General features: G+C 45.2%; 1 protein-coding gene across 1 annotated transcript in view; it reads right to left on the reverse strand.

Annotated features, from left to right (window-relative positions):
- Positions 1-20,183, reverse strand: part of MAP4K5 (mitogen-activated protein kinase kinase kinase kinase 5) — a gene marked incomplete at both ends in the record, with an annotated part of 61,783 nt that continues 41,600 nt past the window's right edge. Inside the window, 20 exons of the mRNA XM_080346157.1 lie at positions 1-88; positions 1,003-1,058; positions 1,471-1,541; positions 3,080-3,172; positions 3,851-3,919; positions 5,458-5,635; positions 6,005-6,108; positions 7,802-7,860; positions 7,982-8,096; positions 8,822-8,882; positions 11,781-11,860; positions 11,944-12,028; positions 12,552-12,593; positions 12,695-12,792; positions 13,293-13,503; positions 13,745-13,787; positions 15,524-15,568; positions 17,927-17,991; positions 18,915-18,973; positions 19,950-20,028. Of these exons, the coding sequence (XP_080202283.1) occupies positions 1-88; positions 1,003-1,058; positions 1,471-1,541; positions 3,080-3,172; positions 3,851-3,919; positions 5,458-5,635; positions 6,005-6,108; positions 7,802-7,860; positions 7,982-8,096; positions 8,822-8,882; positions 11,781-11,860; positions 11,944-12,028; positions 12,552-12,593; positions 12,695-12,792; positions 13,293-13,503; positions 13,745-13,787; positions 15,524-15,568; positions 17,927-17,991; positions 18,915-18,973; positions 19,950-20,028 (1,701 nt within the window). The remainder of the gene's footprint in view (positions 89-1,002; positions 1,059-1,470; positions 1,542-3,079; positions 3,173-3,850; positions 3,920-5,457; positions 5,636-6,004; positions 6,109-7,801; positions 7,861-7,981; positions 8,097-8,821; positions 8,883-11,780; positions 11,861-11,943; positions 12,029-12,551; positions 12,594-12,694; positions 12,793-13,292; positions 13,504-13,744; positions 13,788-15,523; positions 15,569-17,926; positions 17,992-18,914; positions 18,974-19,949; positions 20,029-20,183) is intronic.

Genomic DNA, 20,183 nt, shown 5'->3' on the forward strand with positions numbered 1-20,183 from the left:
TTAGTAACTGTTCTCGTGTCCAGCCAGGATGTAGAGGTTGCTGTGCGCCGTGGGGTTTTCGGTCGGCCTGCTCTCCAGCACCACCACCCTGCACGCAAACACCAACGTTAGGGACAACGCACAGCACGTGGTTTAACCACCCGCTGCTCACCGGTTTCTACAGATTGGAGGATATGGATTCTCCTAGGTATTTGGGGTATTTTCTTTAAATTAGCGAGCTGGTTTTTCAGTGGCGCTTCTGGTAAAAACACTAAAGAGGAATATAGAAGGAATAGGAACTAGGAGGGGCTTCTTGAACCAGAATCTGCCCCTCTCGACGTGCGCAATGTGTTACAAACCCTTTCCGAACTGTTGTATCCTCCTCCTTGAGATGAGCTACGTCGGGAAGTCACCTCAGAGCCGGCGTCGTGAGGAGACGCGACCCTCTCGTCACCTGCAGCCCAAAGATGCCGATACCTCCTACGTCTCGCAATAAGCATCAGCCACTGATCTCAACAGTTCTCCTCACTTCTAAGTATTTATGAGTCATTGGGTTCTCTCAGCCTTTGTCCTGCTGGATTGTGGTCCCGGAGGCTCCTCTGGAAAACCCTTTTGCCCCCCATCCTGACCATTGTCTTCTACACATCTGGCCGTGCTCAACCTCCAGTCACCTCAGAACCGGAATCTCCTCGCACTTTATATCTCGATGTGTTTCTGTTCACATTCCCATCCCTGCACTGGAAAGCGGTGGAGGGTACAGGAGCTCTTAGTAATAATTTTGGCTGCGGATGCAGTCGCTAATTCAATTTTTGGCTGGTGTAGGTGGAATCGGTGTTACCGCCTCCCCAGATGGACCCTGTGCTGGGCTGAAACCCAGTTCCAGCTGGGAAGCTGGTTTAAATCAAATCAAAGGTTTATGTTTCATAGAATGTCCTGAGTTGGAAGGACCCACCAGGATCACAGAGTCCAACTCCTGTCCCCGCACAGGACAAGGTCACACCGCGTGCTCCTCGAGGTCATTACCTGTCTGATCCCAATAAGCGGAAAACCCTGGTTTCATCTGATATCTCTTGGGTAACCTGGAGAAAAACAGAGACATTAAGGTCCGTTTCAGTGGCAAAATGAAACATATCGGTTTGAGTCAGAAAAAAGATCAGTCTCTTAAGAAACTCAAATATAATTCAGTGCGAATTACAGGGCTGAATCAGATCAATTGATGCTGAGCGAAGAAGTGCTTTAAATTTCATAAAGCACCATTTATTTTAGATAATTTTTGTATTGTATTGTTATTAGTGCAGATGAGTTGTTGGCACAGATGGAGTATGTCGATCAAATCAACACAGACTGACCGGCTTTCCCTGCATTTTCAGAGGATGCCGTCAAAACGAGAGTGTTCCTTTTGAAATAAATGACACTTTAGCAGCCAAAGGATCAAACAGTACATAGGGAGCAGGAAGAAATGAAAGCTGGAGAGATAGGGAGCTCACTTACTTCATCTGACTTGAAGCTTTTGCCCTGCATGCCGTGTTTCCAGAAGGCCAGCACGCTGTCTTGAAGGCACACTGCGAAGGGAAAGCACAGTCAGAGCCCCGCACGGCTCAGCCCAAACCCGAGTCCTCAGCCGCGGTGACACCGCGAAGCACGTGGAGAACGGACACGGGGAGACCTGAGTCCCGGCAGAACCACCGAACCGCAAAGGCAGCACAGAGTAACTGCACTGAACTGTTTGGATGGGTGAGTTTTTAAAGCGCGGTTCAAAAGGCACCGCTCAGACGCTCTTTGTTGGCCAAGACACAACAGGGATCTCGCTCTTTGCCCTTTTCTCCTTTTGCTTCTATTCTCTGGATCTTTTTGTGATGATCCTGGAATTCTAATGATTCTGCATTTGCGCTGCCAATCAAAACACCGCGGGTTGCTGGAAATTACAGATCACTTGAGTTATTACATTTACTTCAAAATAGACACGAGTGTCAAAAATGGGACGAGTCTTCCATTCAGGGCCAGAGAGAGAACACAGAAAGGTACCAGCTCTGAACGGTTTAATTACCAGACTGCTGAAATTAATGGATGAGGAGCCTGGTGTTCTTTAAGCAGCTTCACTGCACTCTCCGTAATCAGAAAACAGGGAGTTGCTTAATACCCTGAATTCCCAAGAGACCACTCGGAGTGTAAAGAACCGCTCACGTTATCCTGCGTCAGCCAGTGAGTGCAAGACTTTGGGTGAAATGCTGTTATTTAAAGCAAAATGCGATGGCCGATCATGTTATGCATGTGTCAGCAGGAGATTTCGTATGAAACGAGTACAGCGGTTAATGGGAACATGTCAGAATTTAGGGAAGAATCGCAGCCTTGATTTAAAATCTCTTCCTTCAGGATGGGCCTGACGTGTCTAAACAGAGACACTGTATAAAAGAACACGCGCTGCTTTACCAGCTGCTGGTAAAACACAAAATCCCTACATTGGGAGTTTTCTTCTAAAGACAAAACGCCCGAGGAAGCCAGAAATGCAAGTTGTACAGAACTGATTGTGTCTTCACTGATTTTGATTCAGTTCCTGAGATATGGAATTATTTAACTCACATTAATTACACATGTCGGAGAGCTTATCGCAGCAGAAATACTTGACAATTAGGATTCAAGTTTTAGAAGCACAGCCGCTGTCCTCTAGTAGCCTGAAGACAGCAGCCTGTCCTCCAACAATCAGATTCAAATGCTATTACCCTGTTAAAAATGCACGTGCTATCGCTTGAAATAACATCTTAGCTTTGAGAAGACTAACCCAAATTCATCTACGACTACAACAAGTAGTAACAGAAAGGTTTTTCTCAGTGCTGTGGAAATGACAAGAGACTAATCAGGCTTTTTTTTCCACCCAAATCGTGATGCGTCTTATAGAATAGAAATGACAGCGGATGGAAACGTGTGGATTGGCCACACTACCTGATGTTCTTCAGCGCATCAGGGACCAAAACGCAGCTCACGATGTCCTGACACAGGCACTTTGTAGTGTCAGGCCCCCCTGGGTGCATTAGATTATTAAAGACCCTTCGATGCTGATCCCTCTGAGTTTTAGGCCTTAAGAGGGAAGCAAATCACTTACCCACTGACTCAATGCAGAAATCAAAGCTCAGCTCGGAGGCCAATTTCTTGCTCGACTTCAGTTTCCCTTGCAAATTCACAATTTTCACAAATTCTCAAGAAAAACGGAAAAACAAGTATTACAACCCATTGCTGTAAAGGATTCCTGATGGCTCAAAGTGTGAAATATTCACTTCGTCTTTTGGATACAAAAAAAATGCCCAACCCAACATCTACGGCATCTGCATAAAATGAATCCATGAACATCTTTCTATCAAAATACAGAAAACCCTCTTATGCACTTTGTGTGTTTTTAGGCTCTGCCACCAGCCGTCCTGCAAATAACAACGTGCAGAGACGTGAATGCAACGTAAAGGTTGGAAATTAAGGCAGACGACGCTGCTGCAAAGTTCCCATTGAGGTATTAACCTCTGACGCTTATGAGTCGCAGTCGTAATGACTGTGTATGATGGAGGGTGAGTTATTTGCCCTGTTAGCACACGCAAACGTCACTTTTTCCAAGTGAAAGCTTCTGATTGGTGTCTGTTTGAATTCTGCTCTGTGCGCTGCGTTACGTTTTGCTTTGAAAAGAAACCATTTCCCATCCGAAGGGGGAAATTGGAATCACAAGAGTCAAAATGAAAACACGTTTATCCGAACCGTATCTTTTCAGAAGTATTACAACACAAATTAGTAACGAAGGGAGGGAAATTAACCTGTGGCGGAGTTAAAATCACTGACTATGGCAAAACACAAGGTGTATTAAGTTATTCAACGGAGATGTGGCACTTACTGTCCAGACAGACAAGGACAGTGTCCCTTTCCAGCTGCGTGACGTGAATGGCGTCCAACTGCTGATTGCCTTGGGAGAAACAAATCAGGTTGGTTTATATCACATCACGGGACTGATCTCAGCCTCCCCTCGACCCCTCACCAATCTCTTCAACTCTTTCATTATGCCACAATATTTTAAAGCTTTTTTCAGGCTATATGACCCCAGAATGTTCTAAGAGGAGCCCAGGGCCTAAGGAGAAGCCTATCAGTTCCAAGCCTGTATTTAACGCGAAAGCACTACTGTTTATTGGCAGAAAATACATTTTATGTTACAGTTCAGCACATGAAGGGGCATGATAATGAACAAAAGGAATCATCAAGCAATCTTTGTTCCTAAAAAAATGCTCTTTCCCCATAAACCCATATCTGGAAAGATTATTGTGCTGATATTAAGCTAGTTTTTATTAAAGAAGTTCTTGGTACAGCTGTTGAAAAGCAGATGTGAAAAAATATATGTGACAAAGCCAGCAGAGAAAAGCATCTGCAAAATATCAATAAATTTGTGCAGATAAAAGCAAATCTGCTTATCAATGGAAGGTGACAAACCTCCCCAAGGGCTGCAGGACAGACAAGAATGTATTTATGTGAGTTTTAACACAGCAAGGAAGGGAAAACAGGAGTAACTCTGACCCCAGGAAAAAGTATGAAACCTTAAATGAGAACCCAAACAGCAGGGTGTCTATTAGTAACAAAGGACATTTATAAAATATGGTGTCTAAAAATGACGGCTTTTAAGAAAGACAGTTTGGCAGGTCATCAGAAGAAGAATCTGGAATCAGCTTCAAGGTGCTTTAGGCTGAGAAGCTCCATCACTTTGCCCAGCCTAAAGGTTTCAAACGGCTCTGAGGAGGGGACAGCAACGTCACCAGACAAAGACTGCAAAATGAACCGGCACTCCTGGACCTGGGGGTCCTGGGGACAGCAGGGTGACCATGAGCCAGCACTGGGCCCTTGTGGCCAGGAAGCCAATGGGACCTGGGGTGGGTTAGAAGGGGGTGGTCAGTAGGTCAGAGAGGTTCTCCTGCCCCTCTGCTCTGCCCTGGGGAGACCACACCTGGAATCTTGTGTCCAGTTGTGGCCCCTCAGTTCCAGCAGGACAGGGAACTGCTGCAGAGAGTCCAGCGCAGCCACCAAGATGCTGCAGGGAGTGGAGCATCTCCTGTGTGAGGAAAGGCTGAGGGAGCTGGGGCTCTGGAGCTGGACAAGAGGACACTGAGGGGGGACTCATTCCTGGGGATCAATATGGAAAGGGTGAGTGTCAGGAGGAAGGAGCCAGGCTCTTCTCGGTGACAACCAGTGACAGGACAAGGGGTAATGGGTTCAAACTGGAACACAGGAGGTTCCACTTAAATACGAGAAGAAACTTCTTCCCGGTGAGGGTGTCAGAGCCTGGCCCAGGCTGCCCAGGGGGGTTGTGGAGTCTCCTTCTGTGCAGACATTCCAACCCGCCTGGACACCTTCCTGTGTAACCTCATCTGGGTGTTTCTGCTCCATGGGGGGATTGCACTGGATGAGCTTTCCAGGGCCCTTCCAGCCCCTGACATTCTGAGATTCTGTGATTCCTACCTGCCCCGATCTCTGTGAACCACGAGGAAGCCGAGTTCAAGTTGATTGTCTCAAACTGGACGACGTGATTGGGTTCCGTGCCCTTGCTGATGGCGACGCAGACCATGGGGTACTCCTGCTCCGGGATCACCAGCATCTCAAACACATTCAGCGGGCTCGGCAGCGGGAAATCAAAGTGCTGCAAAAAGCCACAATGAGGCATTCATCAAGTATATTTTTACCTCGGCAATGAAAAAGCCTAAAATCACACACGTAAAGTTTTAATATAAAAGATATTGAAGAGCTTTTCGCTAAGTGCTTTTTTAAGACAGCACGAGCAGCATAATGTGCAGAGGTATTTATGCGTTAGTTGGTTATTGCCAGCGCTGGGCTGGATCCAGCACTTGACCGACTTTAGTCACAAGATTTTCTTAGTCAAAATCTTTTCAAGCGCTCAGAACCCACAAATGGGACTAGACTGGGATGTACTTTCCATTACAGATTTTGGAAAGGTTATTTCAACGACCGTACGATGATTGAATGTTCTGAAGTAAAAAGAAATCCTTACCTTTATTAACATGAATTTCTGCATTGGCTCATACCACTGTAGTAGAACAATTCCAGACTGCAACGCGCCACACAGGTATTTATGTCCCGTGTATGGATTTCGTACTATATAAAATACATTAAAAAACAAAAAACCAACAAAAAAATTTAAGTGCAGGAAGTTCAATGCATATTTGAAAAAAAAAGACCTCAAACTGCAGCTATCTTTACAAATAATTTAAGAAACAGTACCAGTTTCACACTGATAATTGCCTTCTGGCTTGCCATTCAAGTGATTCATCTTGTGCTACATTCCAGACAAATTAAATGATAATTAATAACCACCAGCATTCTTTGAAGCCACACGCTGAGTGGCCAGAAAAGCCATAAGACCTTCCTGGGCCCACGTGGGACAGGAGGGAAAGGTCTAGGTCATGTTAAATTAAATGAAATTAAATTCCCAAGCACTGAATCACAGAATCCCAGAATGTCAGGGGTTGGAAGGGACCTGGAAAGCTCATCCAGTGCAATCCCCCCATGGAGCAGGAACACCCAGATGAGGTTACACAGGAAGGTGTCCAGGCGGGTTGGAATGTCTGCACAGAAGGAGACTCCACAACCCCCCTGGGCAGTCTGGGCCAGGCTCTGACACCCTCACCCCCAACAAGTTTCTTCTCATCTTTCATTGGAACCTCTTGTGTTCCAGTTTGCACCCATTGCCCCTTGTCCTGTCACTGGTTGTCACCAGAAGAGCCTGGCTCCATCCTCCTGACACTCCCCCTTTCCATATTGATTCCATGAATGAGTCCCCCCTCAGTGTCCTCTTGTCCAGCTCCAGAGCCCCAGCTCCCTCAGCCTTTCCTCACACGGGAGATGCTCCACTCCCTCCAGCATCTTGGTGGCTGCGCTGGACTCTCTGCAGCAGTTCCCTGTCCTGCTGGAACTGAGGGGCCACAACTGGACACAAGATTCCAGGTGTGGTCTCCCCAGGGCAGAGCAGAGGGGCAGGAGAACCTCTCTGACCTACTGACCACCCCCTTCTAACCTACCCCAGGTACCATTGACCTTCCTGGCCACAAGGGCCCAGTGCTGGCTCATGGTCACCCTGCTGTCCCCAGGACCCCCAGGTCCCTTTCCCCTATGCTGCTCTCTAGTAGGTCATTCCCCAACTTATACTGGAACCTGGGCTTGTTCCTACCCAGATGTAAGACTCGACACTTTCCCTTATTATATTTCATGAAGATGCCTCAGAACTCGTTGTGAGCTTGGTCAGCTAATGCAAGAATATGATGAAGGGTTTAGGGTTTGTTCATTTTCATCTCGGCTGGACAGAAGCCTGACTTTAGGAATAATTTGTAAATCTGCCTGATGCAGACATGTCATATGAGATGAATAGGGTATCTGAGTTGGTGACCAGGTGCTTTATACTCTGCTTAACCATCTTTAAGAGTACAAAGTCACCATTTCACCCAGCACCTGGGCCGGTTCTCAAAAGGAGAAATATTCTGCAGAAAACCCCAACCTTTCCGCAAGACATTGAAGCCAAAGACAAATCCGTAACTTCACAACCTTTAACTCTTTCTGGGCGCTTCCAACCCGAGCGATGCTTTCGTTCCTCCCCAAGCTGACATCATTACTATTTATGCCCACCTTTTTCTTAGTGGAAAATACTCTTTCAAGCCACGTGCTACTTCGGCACAGCATTAAGAAATAAGGCAGTCACTCTGTTTACTGAACAACGAGCTAACTGTCAGTTTATTAAAAACAAATTAATGACAAAGGCCAGCAAAAAAAGTGACAAAAGCAAACGCCTGCTCACCTATACAGCATTTGTGGCATCCTTTTGTGTCGGGGATCTTTGTGGTTAAGGCAAACTTCCTGCAATAACAATTATTAAAAAGAGCATCAACAAGAGATACCAAAGGCCATTCATGCTGTCAGTTCAACTGCACAGAAGTTTCCACTTGTTAATAATTGTCCGTAAGTAAAAGATTTGTACCTTGGTAATATTTTGTCAGGAAACCTGTGGGTTTGGATGTGAGCAGCTAATCCTGTTTTTTTGGCTTGTTCGAACAAAGCTATTAAATTATGGGAGTAGAGCTGGAACGTTTTCCCTGTACGAGAGAAAAGCACAATTGGTATCGCACCCACGGCCCCGGCAGAGCTGCCCATCTCAGAAAAACATATATATGGCAATTTACCTTCTAGAAGAACGGAGCACGTGCGCCGGGTGTTCCGAGTGCGGTGATGAGGGAAAAGAAAACAACACAATAAAAATAATGCATATAAAGACGGCATTCAACTCAGCGTTCATTTCAGCAACACTGACGCTGCTCTGAAAGTCAGTTTTATGTCAACTTTTGTAGAGCGCTGCAATTATCCAACAATAGATTATATCAGGGCGCCTTATTTATCTATAAATCTATTAGTAGTGTTTTACAGCCACCTTGTTCTCCTTTAGGAGAAGGCTGGATTTAGTTTCTGAGCCTGGTTCATCCCAAAGATGCGACGATACACTGAGCAATCAAACACCGCAGCTACGTTTTAATAACGCACTTAAGTTAATCCTCTCCTTATCTCATTCTGCTGCCTGAAAACTCTACTTACTCCGATTCTCTTAGCTCAGCTATTCCAAACTCATTCAAATTACTACATAAACAAAATGCAGACTCTGCAGACAACCGGCTCCACTACTTGTAAACAGCCAGTTTCATCCAAGTCTTTCACATTAAAACACTCCTGAAGCAAATCTTCCTATACAAACACAAGAAACAATGCACAGTTTGCTATTCAGTACCGTTTATATGACTTTATTCATTTTTCCTCTATTTATACATACCTGACAAGGACATTAGGGTGTTATTGATGACATACAGCCAGGTGCACTTGCGGGGGAATAACTGAAGACAGAAAAGACTTCCGTTAATAGAACCATCCAGGAATTTCTAATTCATTTTCCCCTTTAGTTCACCCTTTGCACCCTTTTCTCTGTCTGAAATAGTTTTCTTCCCTTCCCTCTTCTACCTATAGAACTTTCAAGCTTTAATTTCTCCTGATTTCCTAATTAGCAAAGAGGGACAAGTGGCAAGACTGGAGTAGCGTATATAGAAAGATGCAGCTCGCTCACGAATGCCAGCCAGAAAATGGGAGATAATATTATTTCAGAAAGCTACTAAACCCCATAAAAGCCAGAAGAGGTGGGAAAAAGGCATCAGTGTTTTCTGAGCAACTCGAATGACCAAATCCGCTGTATTTTGTGGGCGTTACCTGCCTGGCTTTGGAACCAGAGGGTTCATGGAAGGCGCTGGGGCTTGTTTTTGTGTCAGAGGGAAGAAGTGACTCTGGGTTCGGGAGCATTTTAAAGTCAAGAAGAACCTCTTGAAAACTCCAGAGAATTTTGCTACAAGTGATGGCAAACAACAGCATTCAGGAGGCTCAGCAATGGAGGGAATAAGGCCAAGAGAATAAGGGTAAGGGTTTTGTTAAAATACAACAAAACCACAAAAAGAGATAAGGCTAAACTTATTGACTCATATTCATAGGTAGGGTACTCTCTCAAGAAAAGGATTTCCAAAGAAGAATTCGAAGGATTAAGCTGCTTCTGAAGGAGAATATTGAAAAAAGACAGCAAAGGGAAGCTGTTACAAAACACAGCAGAAGATGCTTGAATCAAAGCTCTACCAAAGAGTGATTTTACTGCTTCATGCGAACGTCTTTATTGTTTCCAACAGTCACCATAAAGTGACACAATTTCTCCTAAAAATGGAAAAAACAATGATGTATATGATATTGCACCTAATGCTCTGCCAGGCACCGAGTTCTTCAGCTCAGAAACCTGCTGAATCACCTACGGCTTGATGCATTTAACCAGCTTTCATGGATTTCTCCTCCCTAAATTTGCCTCTCAGGTGACTCCAAGCGTTTGCAACTCCCCTTAGCAAAAATCCCCCTGTTTATTTCTAATTTGGCTCCCACAAGCTTCGTTCAATGGCTCCACTGGAAGAGAAGGGAATATTTGTTCCCTATGATGCCTCTTCAATATTTCTTATTTCCCCTTCATGCCCTAAGTATCATAACCATGTAATACAGAAAAGTGAAACAAGGACACAACGCTAAGGGCGAAGAGGGAATCGCTAAATAAGCCCCAAGGAAGAAACAGAAGCAAGGTGATGATGTAAAAGAAATTATTAAGGTAAGTCGATAAAGGTGATAGTGGGAAAACAAAGGGCTCAGCCCAGGGACAAAGGCTATTAACACAGTTAATAGCACTGGGAGGGAAACTTGTGCCAAAAGCAGGAAAAGAAAATACTACACACTATTTCAACTCGATCTGCTCGTGTCAGCAGGTCCCAGTGAAGTTTACTTTATGGTACTTAAGAACTGGCTCCAAGCCCAAGGTCTCGGTAATGATTATCTTCAAGGACGGACAAGGACCTCAAGAAGGACAAACACAGCACCTGTGCCAAATAAAAAGGGCGGTAGGAACTGCAAAATCCTCTGAATATCCAGAGTAGCATGGGAACAAGCCACGTACTTTTTAATGGCCAAGAGATAATGAGAGCAGCTGTTGCAGATGTGTGCAGAACAGGCTGTACTGAACATCTGAATGTCCTTCTTTAACAGAATAACTGCACTGTGGTGAAACATTAACAGGTGAAACGTGAGAAGGACCTTGTCCTGTGCGCCGTTTCCATGAGCAAAAGAAGAAAATGTGGGGTAGTAGAAATTGCAGAAAGAAAACACACAACTGGTTGGACATAAAATCAGAGTATCTATCAGCAATTGGATGTTTAATAGAAGGAAAAAGCAGCTTGTAGAAATACAGTGTCTTCCATGGGTCTGGTTTAGTGTTTTCACTGAAAACTAACAATGAAATTGGGAGATACCGACCTTGGAGAGACAGCAAGGACTGCAGGAGATGTGATCAGAATCTTAAGTGGGAGAAACAGCTTAAAATGCCCATTTGGCGGGAAGATATAATGAAATAAATCAAAGCAAAGAAGGAAACAAGGGGTATGGCAGAAGCAGAGTCATAAAGCCTCTGGGGTTTGTGGTGGTGACCTCTCCAAAGTGAGGATGCTCTCGCACAAAAGGAAACGAATGTCTTAATTAGACACTGGCAAGTTCTCTCTGCTACCACTGGCACACCTGACCTTTCAATAGGATGGAAAAGCGCATGAGAAAAGTCCTGAGAAGACTGTCACATAAAATCATTTAGGACGACGTACAAGGAAAGAGACTTGTCTGACTAACGGAGTAAAGAGAAAATTGTGGTAAGAAACCTTTAGGTATAAATCATATTATCAGCATCTGCCAACACTTCCCTCCCAAGAACATTCTGCTACTCCTGACTCTAAAAAGCAAATTTAACACCACCACGACAGCACGAAGCGCTTTGGGAAGGGCCAGAGAGCCCAAGAAAACAAACAAATGCACATGTGTTTATTGGTGGTAACAATTCCAGCTAAATTCAATAGCCGAGGGCTTTGGTAGCATCCCGTGAAGACGCAAAATGCCATCTAGTGGAGATCAAATGGAGATGGAAAGGGCAGGTAACCAGCTGTCTCCAAGAGAGATGATTTAGTTGAGAAGTCCTTTGAAAGCAACGTTAAATAAGCAGCAACAAAAAATGCAGGTAGGCAGGGGAACTATTAATTTTAGGACTTCCACTGGTGGCTTTGATGTGAATTAGTTGATGCCGCCAGCCTGGTGTCCCATCTACTCCCTCTAATATCAAACTTTCTTGCTTCATAGTCTCTCCAAATCTATTCTGTGTATTCAATATAGCAAAAAATCACCTGTTCCATTGTTGCTTCGTGAAGTTCATTCAGATTCAAAGTATAGATACCTTCTTCAGTGCCAAAGATAATGTACTGGTCTAAAAACGTAAGAGAAATGTGATTATTTCACTAGCCCATTGGCAACAGGTGGGTTTAAAATACCAACCAAAAAGAACTTTACCTTTAGTATCGGGATGTATCCACGACGTTGCACAATTAATCTTCAAAGGACAACCATCAAAGACTTTGGAAAAACACGCTCCCATCTGAAAAACACCACAACTGAAACCTGAAACAAGCTTGCAGCAGAAAGCGTTTATGTTCTGTACACTTGTCACACATAAATGACATATGCCTTGATATTTGTATCTCCCCCAAACGCCACAACGCGGCCTCGCAAATCTTTTCATAGACTTCATGTACATCAAGAAACGCAAAGAGATACTGAAATGATATAATTTTGAGTACCTACTGCGTAGGAAAAATACCGAGTGGTTATATAAATGGTACATGAAGGGAAAACAGGCGGAAATGTTGAAGAAATAACAGCCTCTCCCCTTTCTCTTTATAAAGCAGAGATCACAGCCCACAGAGCCAGTGAGGTGCTGACAGTCACTGAATGCTGAAAGGAAGTTTTTAAGCAAAGGAAACAACTATTGTGCATTCAGTACATGAAAAGCGGCTATGAGATGCACAAAATCAGCCCAGCTGAGCTGCTGCTTTATTCTGACACCAGACAGATGCCGTGACAGGTTTCCAATAACTCCTACTGCAAAAGAGATTTCTTACCAGCACCTTGGGTGTTGGTGGTAAACCATTGATGGCTGGCTTCTGTGGGAAGAAAAAAAGACCATTAAATACCTCCCACGCACCGATATAAAACCAGCTAGTCAACGTGACAGTGAAATCACACTGAGAGTCACAATACTTGCAGGAAAATCTCTTTTCTCTTTTTTACGTGGCAGCTGAGGGATTTGTCCAGACCCTTCCGCGTTTTCCTCGATGAGTTTGAGCACGCTGTCCCCATTCCCTGCAAAGCAGCACGGACACGTTTTGTAGCTCGCTTGACACAGTCAAATAGAAAATATATTGCTGGCCTATTCTCTATTCTCTCCAGCGAGAGAGGAGTGAGCTCTGAAGCTTCTGTGCACACATCTTAGGAGGCTGAAACCTCTCAAGGGCCACTGGCCACATTTCCTCATGCTGAGCTACGCAGGTTTAATAAAGGTTTTCTGCCATCCAACCAGTCCCTGGGCCAAAATCAACTGAGAAAAACCTGTGGGAAGGTCCACATAGATGATCCTTCCCGCACATTTTGGTTTTATTCTATTCCTGCAGCACAGGAATGGTGTTAACTGGCTGAGGGTCCTTGTTTGGGGAGGGTTTCCACCGTGGATCGTGCCTCACATGCAGAAAGGAAAACTGCACCTTGTGGTCGGCTTGTATTAAATTATCTACCGAAATTAGCTGATTCTAGACCTGATTTCCTTTCACAGGCTGCAGTCAGCTTTAGGAAATGTAATGATTTACCTAAGTCGCTGTATCGAGCTGTGAGCAGCCCGGGGCTGCTGATGCTGCTGGTCATTCCGCTGGGGGAGGAATCGGGCTGGGGGCCGCAAACCGGGATGCTCTGTCTCCTGTGGGCCGGGGGGGCTCTGCTCTGCGGGTCCGGAAAATGCTTTATTGTCTGACATTTCTCATCGTCTGGGAGGTTTTCCTCGGGATAACTGTTTATTCTCGGCTGCAACAAACCAAAGAGGTGAAGATTACCCGGGAAACGGCACCTGGAAGTGTCAACTTCCAAGTCGCTTTGTCTAGGGCAGCGTGAAAGACCCCAAAGGTCGAGACCGAATATGAAGCTGCATGAAGTCTGGTAGCAAATGGTATTTAACAGAATGTCCAAGAGCAGCAGAAGGAAGCGCTATGGAGGCTGCACAAGCGCGGTTTGCTGCCTGAAACTCTTAAAAAGCAGAATTTCTTACCTTAGGGGGTAGCGGAGGCGGCCCTGCTCGCTTTAGTGTTGATCTGCAACGAAAAGGTGCAGCAGTCGTCTTAGTTAAACGCACAACAGAAACAGAATGACTTGAAAATACAGACAATAAATAAGACAAGTGAGGCGCAGAGAAAAGAGGGATCACAGCTTTGCACAAACAGGGTTAAACTACGAGTCCAAGAGCGGGACCAAAGCACGTTAATCTTGTTAGAAGTGTTGGTTTTTGACAAGCTCACGTTGTTTCTTTCATAGATGCCAAAGTTATAGAGCATTCTGTGCTGAAGAGTATTTGAAATTAGCACATAAATGTACATTCAGGGACTAGCTTTCCCTTCCACTGCTTAAATTTTACTATTGGGCTTGTTCTTTATAGAAAATTCTTCCTGACAGTGAAAATGCTGCATTTCTGGATCGGCCGGTCACAGAACAATGTCCTTCATTATTTATTTGAAAGCAAGTCGATTGCTCATCCACTCACAGCCACCCCAATTGCAGCCGATCTCTGGGAACAACCAATGCAGAGGTTCCCACTGGCCAGTGCCATTTGCAGCTTTTGCTGCGGATCAGACAATATTTGGGCACCAGAGGAGCTGCGGGAACATCTGGACATCCCGTCACTGCTGGGCCTGGCTCAGGATCGATGCATTAACCAACATAAAACCTGCTTTTTTAAGCTGGGAGGAGTGGCTGACACGCCAGAGGCTGTGCTGCCATCAGAGACCTGGACAGGCTGGAGAGCTGGGTGGGAATAACCTGATGAAATTTAACAAGGGAAAGCATAGAGTCCTGAATCTGGGCAGGAACAAGCCCAGGTTCCAGTATAGGTTGGGAAATTACGTATTAGAGAGCAGTGTAGGGGAAAGGGACCTGGGGGTCCTGGGGACAGCAGGGTGACCATGAGCCAGCACTGGGCCCTTGTGGCCAGGAAGGCCAATGGCATCTTGGGGTGTATTACAAGGGGGGTGGTCAGTAGGTCAGAGAGGTTCTCCTGCCCCTCTACTCCGCCCTGGTGAGACCACACCTGGAATATTGTGTCCAGTTGTGGCCCCTCAGTTCCAGCAGGACAGGGAACTGCTGCAGAGAGTCCAGCGTAGGGCAACAAAGATGCTGAAGGGAGTGGAGCATCTCCCTTATGAAGAAAGGCCGAGGGAGCTGAGGGCCTTTAGTTTGGAGAAGAGGAGACTGAGGGGTGACCTTACTAATGCTTATGGGTGAGTGCCACGAGGATGGAGCCAGGCTCTTCTCGGTGGCAAACAATGATAGGACAAGGGGTAATGGGATCAAGCTGGAACACAAGAGGTTCCACTTAAATTTGAGAAGAAACTTCTTCTCAGTGAGGGTGTCAGAGCCTGGCCCAGGCTGCCCAGGGGGGTTGTGGAGTCTCCTTCTGTGCAGACATTCCAACCCGCCTGGACACCTTCCTGTGTAACCTCATCTGGGTGTTCCTGCTCCATGGCGGGATTGCACTGGATGAGCTTTCCAGGGCCCTTCCAATCCCAAACATACTGTGATACTGCTTTAAAGTTTTAGGCACTTCCGTATGCGCTTTAAGACAAGCTCAGGAAGGAGAGTGGGGGAAGAAAGCGTCGCTTTGTGGACATTCTCCTGACAACGAATGAACAGCGAAGCGCGTGTTAGACCTCGGAGCCCCTCACTCATTTACAAGCGGCAAAGCTGCTGGCGGCGTTTTAAGAGAAGAGGTTTAGCTGGAATGCTGTCGGCTTTAGCGAGAGCAAACACAACGGGCCGCGTAGGGGGGTCCACTCACTCTTCAACATCTTCACTCCCATCGCCAAATTTTGTTAGCAGGCCCCTAGGTAAAATGTTTATAAAATTAAGAGCGACGTGTGCAACTAAACCGATCGGTGATGTAATTTGGTTTCATAACAAGCATCTCCCAGCCCTTTTCAAAAGTGTTTCTCTCTTTCACTGAATTAAGCCCCTTTTCATTTAGTCCTTCCCTTCCCTCACCCCCCGATAACCATTGAAGCTCTGCCACACCACATGCCATCAACTCAGCTTTATTTTCCTATCTGGTATTTGAAATATTGTTGAAATGCCTAAAACTCATCTAACTAAAAGAAAAACCAAGGAAACCAGAGGAAATTACTGGGATACAAATGCAGAAAAGCCTTTACAAAGGGAAGTTTCCTCCTTCGGGCTAAAGACACCGACTGCTTCCCATCACGGTGGGATTTCTGGTTTCAAACCTGCCCCAGGGTCAAGAAAGAAAATGTGACGAGAGGATCAAAGTGACGCTGAAAATATCATTCCGAAACAAACACAACCTGAGAGTAGTTTGCAAAATGGCAATTTGCAAGCTCCATCTTCAAAAATCAAACCCCAGACTGCATTAAATCTTATACAAATCTAAACCCATTAAGATTCATTGCTCAGTCTGCTGCTGTGATGCTGTGAAGGCTCAGCTGCTGCATTGAGCAACTGGGAGATGAAGAGGAACGACCACAGGGGTAATGAACAGGAAAAAACACGTATATTATAGAAAAACTAACCCAGCCAAGTTTGGATTAATGTAAAATTTCCCTGCAAGTTACTTCTGAAGGAAAAGAGGCACAGAGTTGCCACCAGGAATTACTAAAACACTTCTAGAAGTCCAACCGTCAACACAAACCACCTCCATAATGCTGAAAATGTGCAAAGGTATCACATTTTATAACTGTGTAACATGTCGAAATGCTAAAATAAGGATGAGAAACAACGAGAAATCGGTTCAATTATCTGGTGTTGCCCTTCCCAGTGTCCTGAGTTGATCATATCAATCACTGTTCACTCTGATAAAAGCAAAAGAGCACAAAAAGCAAAGACCCTCTTGTGCCTCCTGGGATCACCAGAATTGCTGGGCCAGGGCAATTATGCATTTCCTGTTTATCTTTTTAAACTGGAAGTGGTTTCCAAGCCAGCAGCACAGATTCACCATCCACACGCTTTAGTCCTGTCCTCCTTTCAGTACTAAGTCTCTATTTAGTGATTTATAGCCCTAGCAAGGTTTGCAACGGCCACGTTTGCGCTGCTTTTAATACAGCCCGATCCAACCCGTCTTAATAACGCTGCAGGAACAGGACGGAATCAATAAGTCGCTTTGCCGGGAGGAGTTTCCCTCCCTCGCGGGTTCCAGCTGCTGCAGAAACGCCAGCGCGGAGATTTCACTCCCACAAACCAACCCAGGGAGGAAGGAAAACAGCCGCTGTCGTTACTGGACCCCAAACTCCTGCTACAGTGAGAGCAGGAACAGAGAAATAGGTTGAATTTAAAAAAAAGACCTAAAGATTGGCAATCCCCAGCTTTGCAGGGGCTGTTGTGTCAGCTGACGGCTTATGCAAGACTTATCTGCAAAAAAGCCAAAGAAATTCACCGTCTGCTACTCAGTTCCAAACAAAGATGGAAAACAGGCTCTTCTGGCCAAGCAATTATTTCAACCAAAACACAGTATCTCCCTACATCTGTGCATCGCTCAGCGGTACCGACCCGCCACACTCTCCGCTGCAAATTCAAAGATGGCCTTTAAAGGCAGATTCCAGTATTTTGCAGCAAAAGGAAGCCACATACCTAATAAATTCAGTCCTAACTTGGACAGAGCTGTGCTCCCTTACTTCAGGTCTGCTTCATCCCCTGGAAAATCAGTTATGGCACATTTTAACCTAAAAAACGTCACCCCAGCACACGACACGACTGTATTACAGATCCCAGTGCTCAGACACCCGCAGCAGAACAGCCGTGCTGTTGTACCAGACTCGGTGAAGCTAAATCTTCAGGTTTGGTTTCTCTTTCCCTTTCTTGCAAGGAGCCGGCTCAGGGCTGCGATGCAGCTTTGTCACAGGATGTCACAGGATGTCACAGGATGTCACAGCCGCGGTTCAGAAGAAAAGTGCAAGGGTCCCGAGCAAGGTTCCCCACTTTGCTGCAGCAAACTGACTCGAGCTGTGTTATTTCAACATTTACACTTCGCTTTCCATCTACAACTGGGGAGCTACAGCAAATTTAAACCAAAATCCTGCCTGTGCTTAAAAGAGATTCAACCCATTCCCCAAGAGAACGAGCGATCACTTGCAGGAGTGGGTAAAAGCTCCTTTATGAATATGAAAGTGGATTAGGGCTTGAGGTTTGATTTTCCATATTAAGTCTCAGAAATGTTTTTAAGCTCTGTGCTCACCTGCTGCTTCCACCATCAACAAAAGGATTCCAATGCGAAGCAAAGCCGGTGCCGGCTGCCACAACCTGAAGAGGCATAAATGTTCATTTTTATTCCCTGTCAAACTCAAGCAGCTTTTCCACAGCACATGAAGAGATTCCCAAGCCCTGCGGAACGACCCATACGCAGCAAAAGAAAATCCCAGAGTAAAAGAATGTTTTACAATCCAATTATAAAGCAACTCCTGACAAGCTTGCTTAGGCTCAGACTTAAAAGCGACACCTGGAAATATAGCGCCAGTATTAAGTAAGTGACAAGAAAGCAAAAATTATGGTGAAAACTCAGGATTTTCCACTCGTAAGACATTCTTCCAGTACGAGAACATATTGCAGACACCTCCAAGATTGTTCCTGTCACTGGACATAGCACTGAGGGGATCTCACCGGTAACACCGTGTACAGATTTAATCACTCACATTCGGAAAAGTGAATTTGTACCTACCTGGTGCGGCACAGCTCTGAAAAACAGGAACGGGATCTTTCTGGAGTGCTGATGTCTCCAAATTAAGATGAACAGCAGCTGCTGCTATTCACAACACTAATTAAAAAATGGAGCCCTTGTGTACACAGGCACATATTAATCCCCAAGAACGCTAATGAGCTGGTTTGCAGTAAATTGCCGAGGGCTGGACAAACAGCAGCGGTTCAGGGGGCAAAACGGGCCGTCCAAAAAGCAGCAACAAATAACCCCCGATGATGGGGAGATTAGGGGCTCAAGGGCAGCATCACATTAATTGGCATATGTTGTTTTTCTTAATCTGAGCGCGGCTCTTCGCACAAAGCATAGAGGGCCATTCATTTTCTGCAAAATGTGGTGATTGTCTGGGGACCAAGAGTGGTCTCCTCATGACTTTATGCTGCAGAGACATATTACTTAGAGTGGAACCACTAAACAATAAAGATACTATGATTTTAATTAAATGAAGGGAAAAACCCAAACTCGTCCTTACCATTTCATCCCGAGCTTCTGTTTCTTTCCGCAGAGGGGGCTCAAACTGCAGCTTGTCGACTGCAAAACATCCCATTTCCAACTTTAATACACACAGTTGTATATAGCGCCCTTTTTTAGTGAAGCACACGCAGCAACTTATCTAAATATTACGTACAAAACACTTAATTTGCCTATAAAACATGACTATCATGTAAATACTGGTGTTAGTATTGAAATGCTTAAACTTGCAAATGCGAAACCCACAACAAAGAAATGGACCAAAAGGAAATAGCAAGTCATCATATGCAAGTTCATTAAAATGTAACTCGTAACCATGTTACTCTTCATGCGTGTGAAAGCGCAGGAAGTGGCTTTTCACCAGCAAACTGCCTAAAAATGTGATGTACGTGCTGCAGAGGAGCTGAGAGCATTTACACCGCAAAAGGCGTTTGTCTAAATATGGAGAAAGACTCTTTCCACCCTCAAAATTTCAACTTAGGTCCAATTGAGCTGTGTATTATTTTAAAATAAAAGGTTATGCTAAAATAAAATGCATTACGTTATCACGCACCCTCGTCAGAACAGCTTTCGCAATCACAAGCTGCTCCATCGGGGTCAAGAAAAGGTTTCGCTTTTGAACTTGAAACAATGTGCAGACAAACGCAAAAAGCTACGTTTTTTCTATGTTTTCTCATGACACCCTGTGTAAAGACGCCCCCCTAATTATCAGCTCTTAATTGTGATGTTTGCAGGTTATTAGTGTTTTAAGTAAGGTCTGAGAGAGCTGAAGGGCTGTGCTGGTCATGCAAGGTTTCCGCACAAACATTACGATGCAGCAACGAGTTGGAATGAAACAGCAGGAATATATGAGAGTTTTAACGTTGGTTTTGGGAAAAAGATATGTGGATGTGCTGTTTCTTCTGGTTTTGGTTCTCAGATGTCCCAGCGGCAGAAGAGACTTTCCAGGGTACACAACAAAAGAACCACAGCGACGTCCTCCATGCGTAGAAGGAAACCAACACCGCAAAATGGGCAAAGCACATGGGGAACTTACAGTTTATCTCCGACGCCGTCCTCTCCGCGCGAACGTTCCTGTTGGTAGAACGGATCGTATGGCGGATAACGGGGTGAGGCTGCAAGGAGAAATGAAAAAGCTGAGAAAAGTGGCGTTTCTGTTGGATCTCAAGCAATAATCGAACCTTTGCCCTCGCGGTGGCTCAAACGCAGCTCTAAACGTTGGAGCCGTGCTCCTGTTGAGTCTGACGTTCCCAAAGCAAAATGGAGTATT

The sequence above is a fragment of the Nesoenas mayeri genome (genome assembly GCF_963082525.1).
Source record: "Nesoenas mayeri genome assembly, chromosome: 5".
In the NCBI taxonomy this organism is placed as follows: Eukaryota; Metazoa; Chordata; class Aves; order Columbiformes; family Columbidae; genus Nesoenas; species Nesoenas mayeri.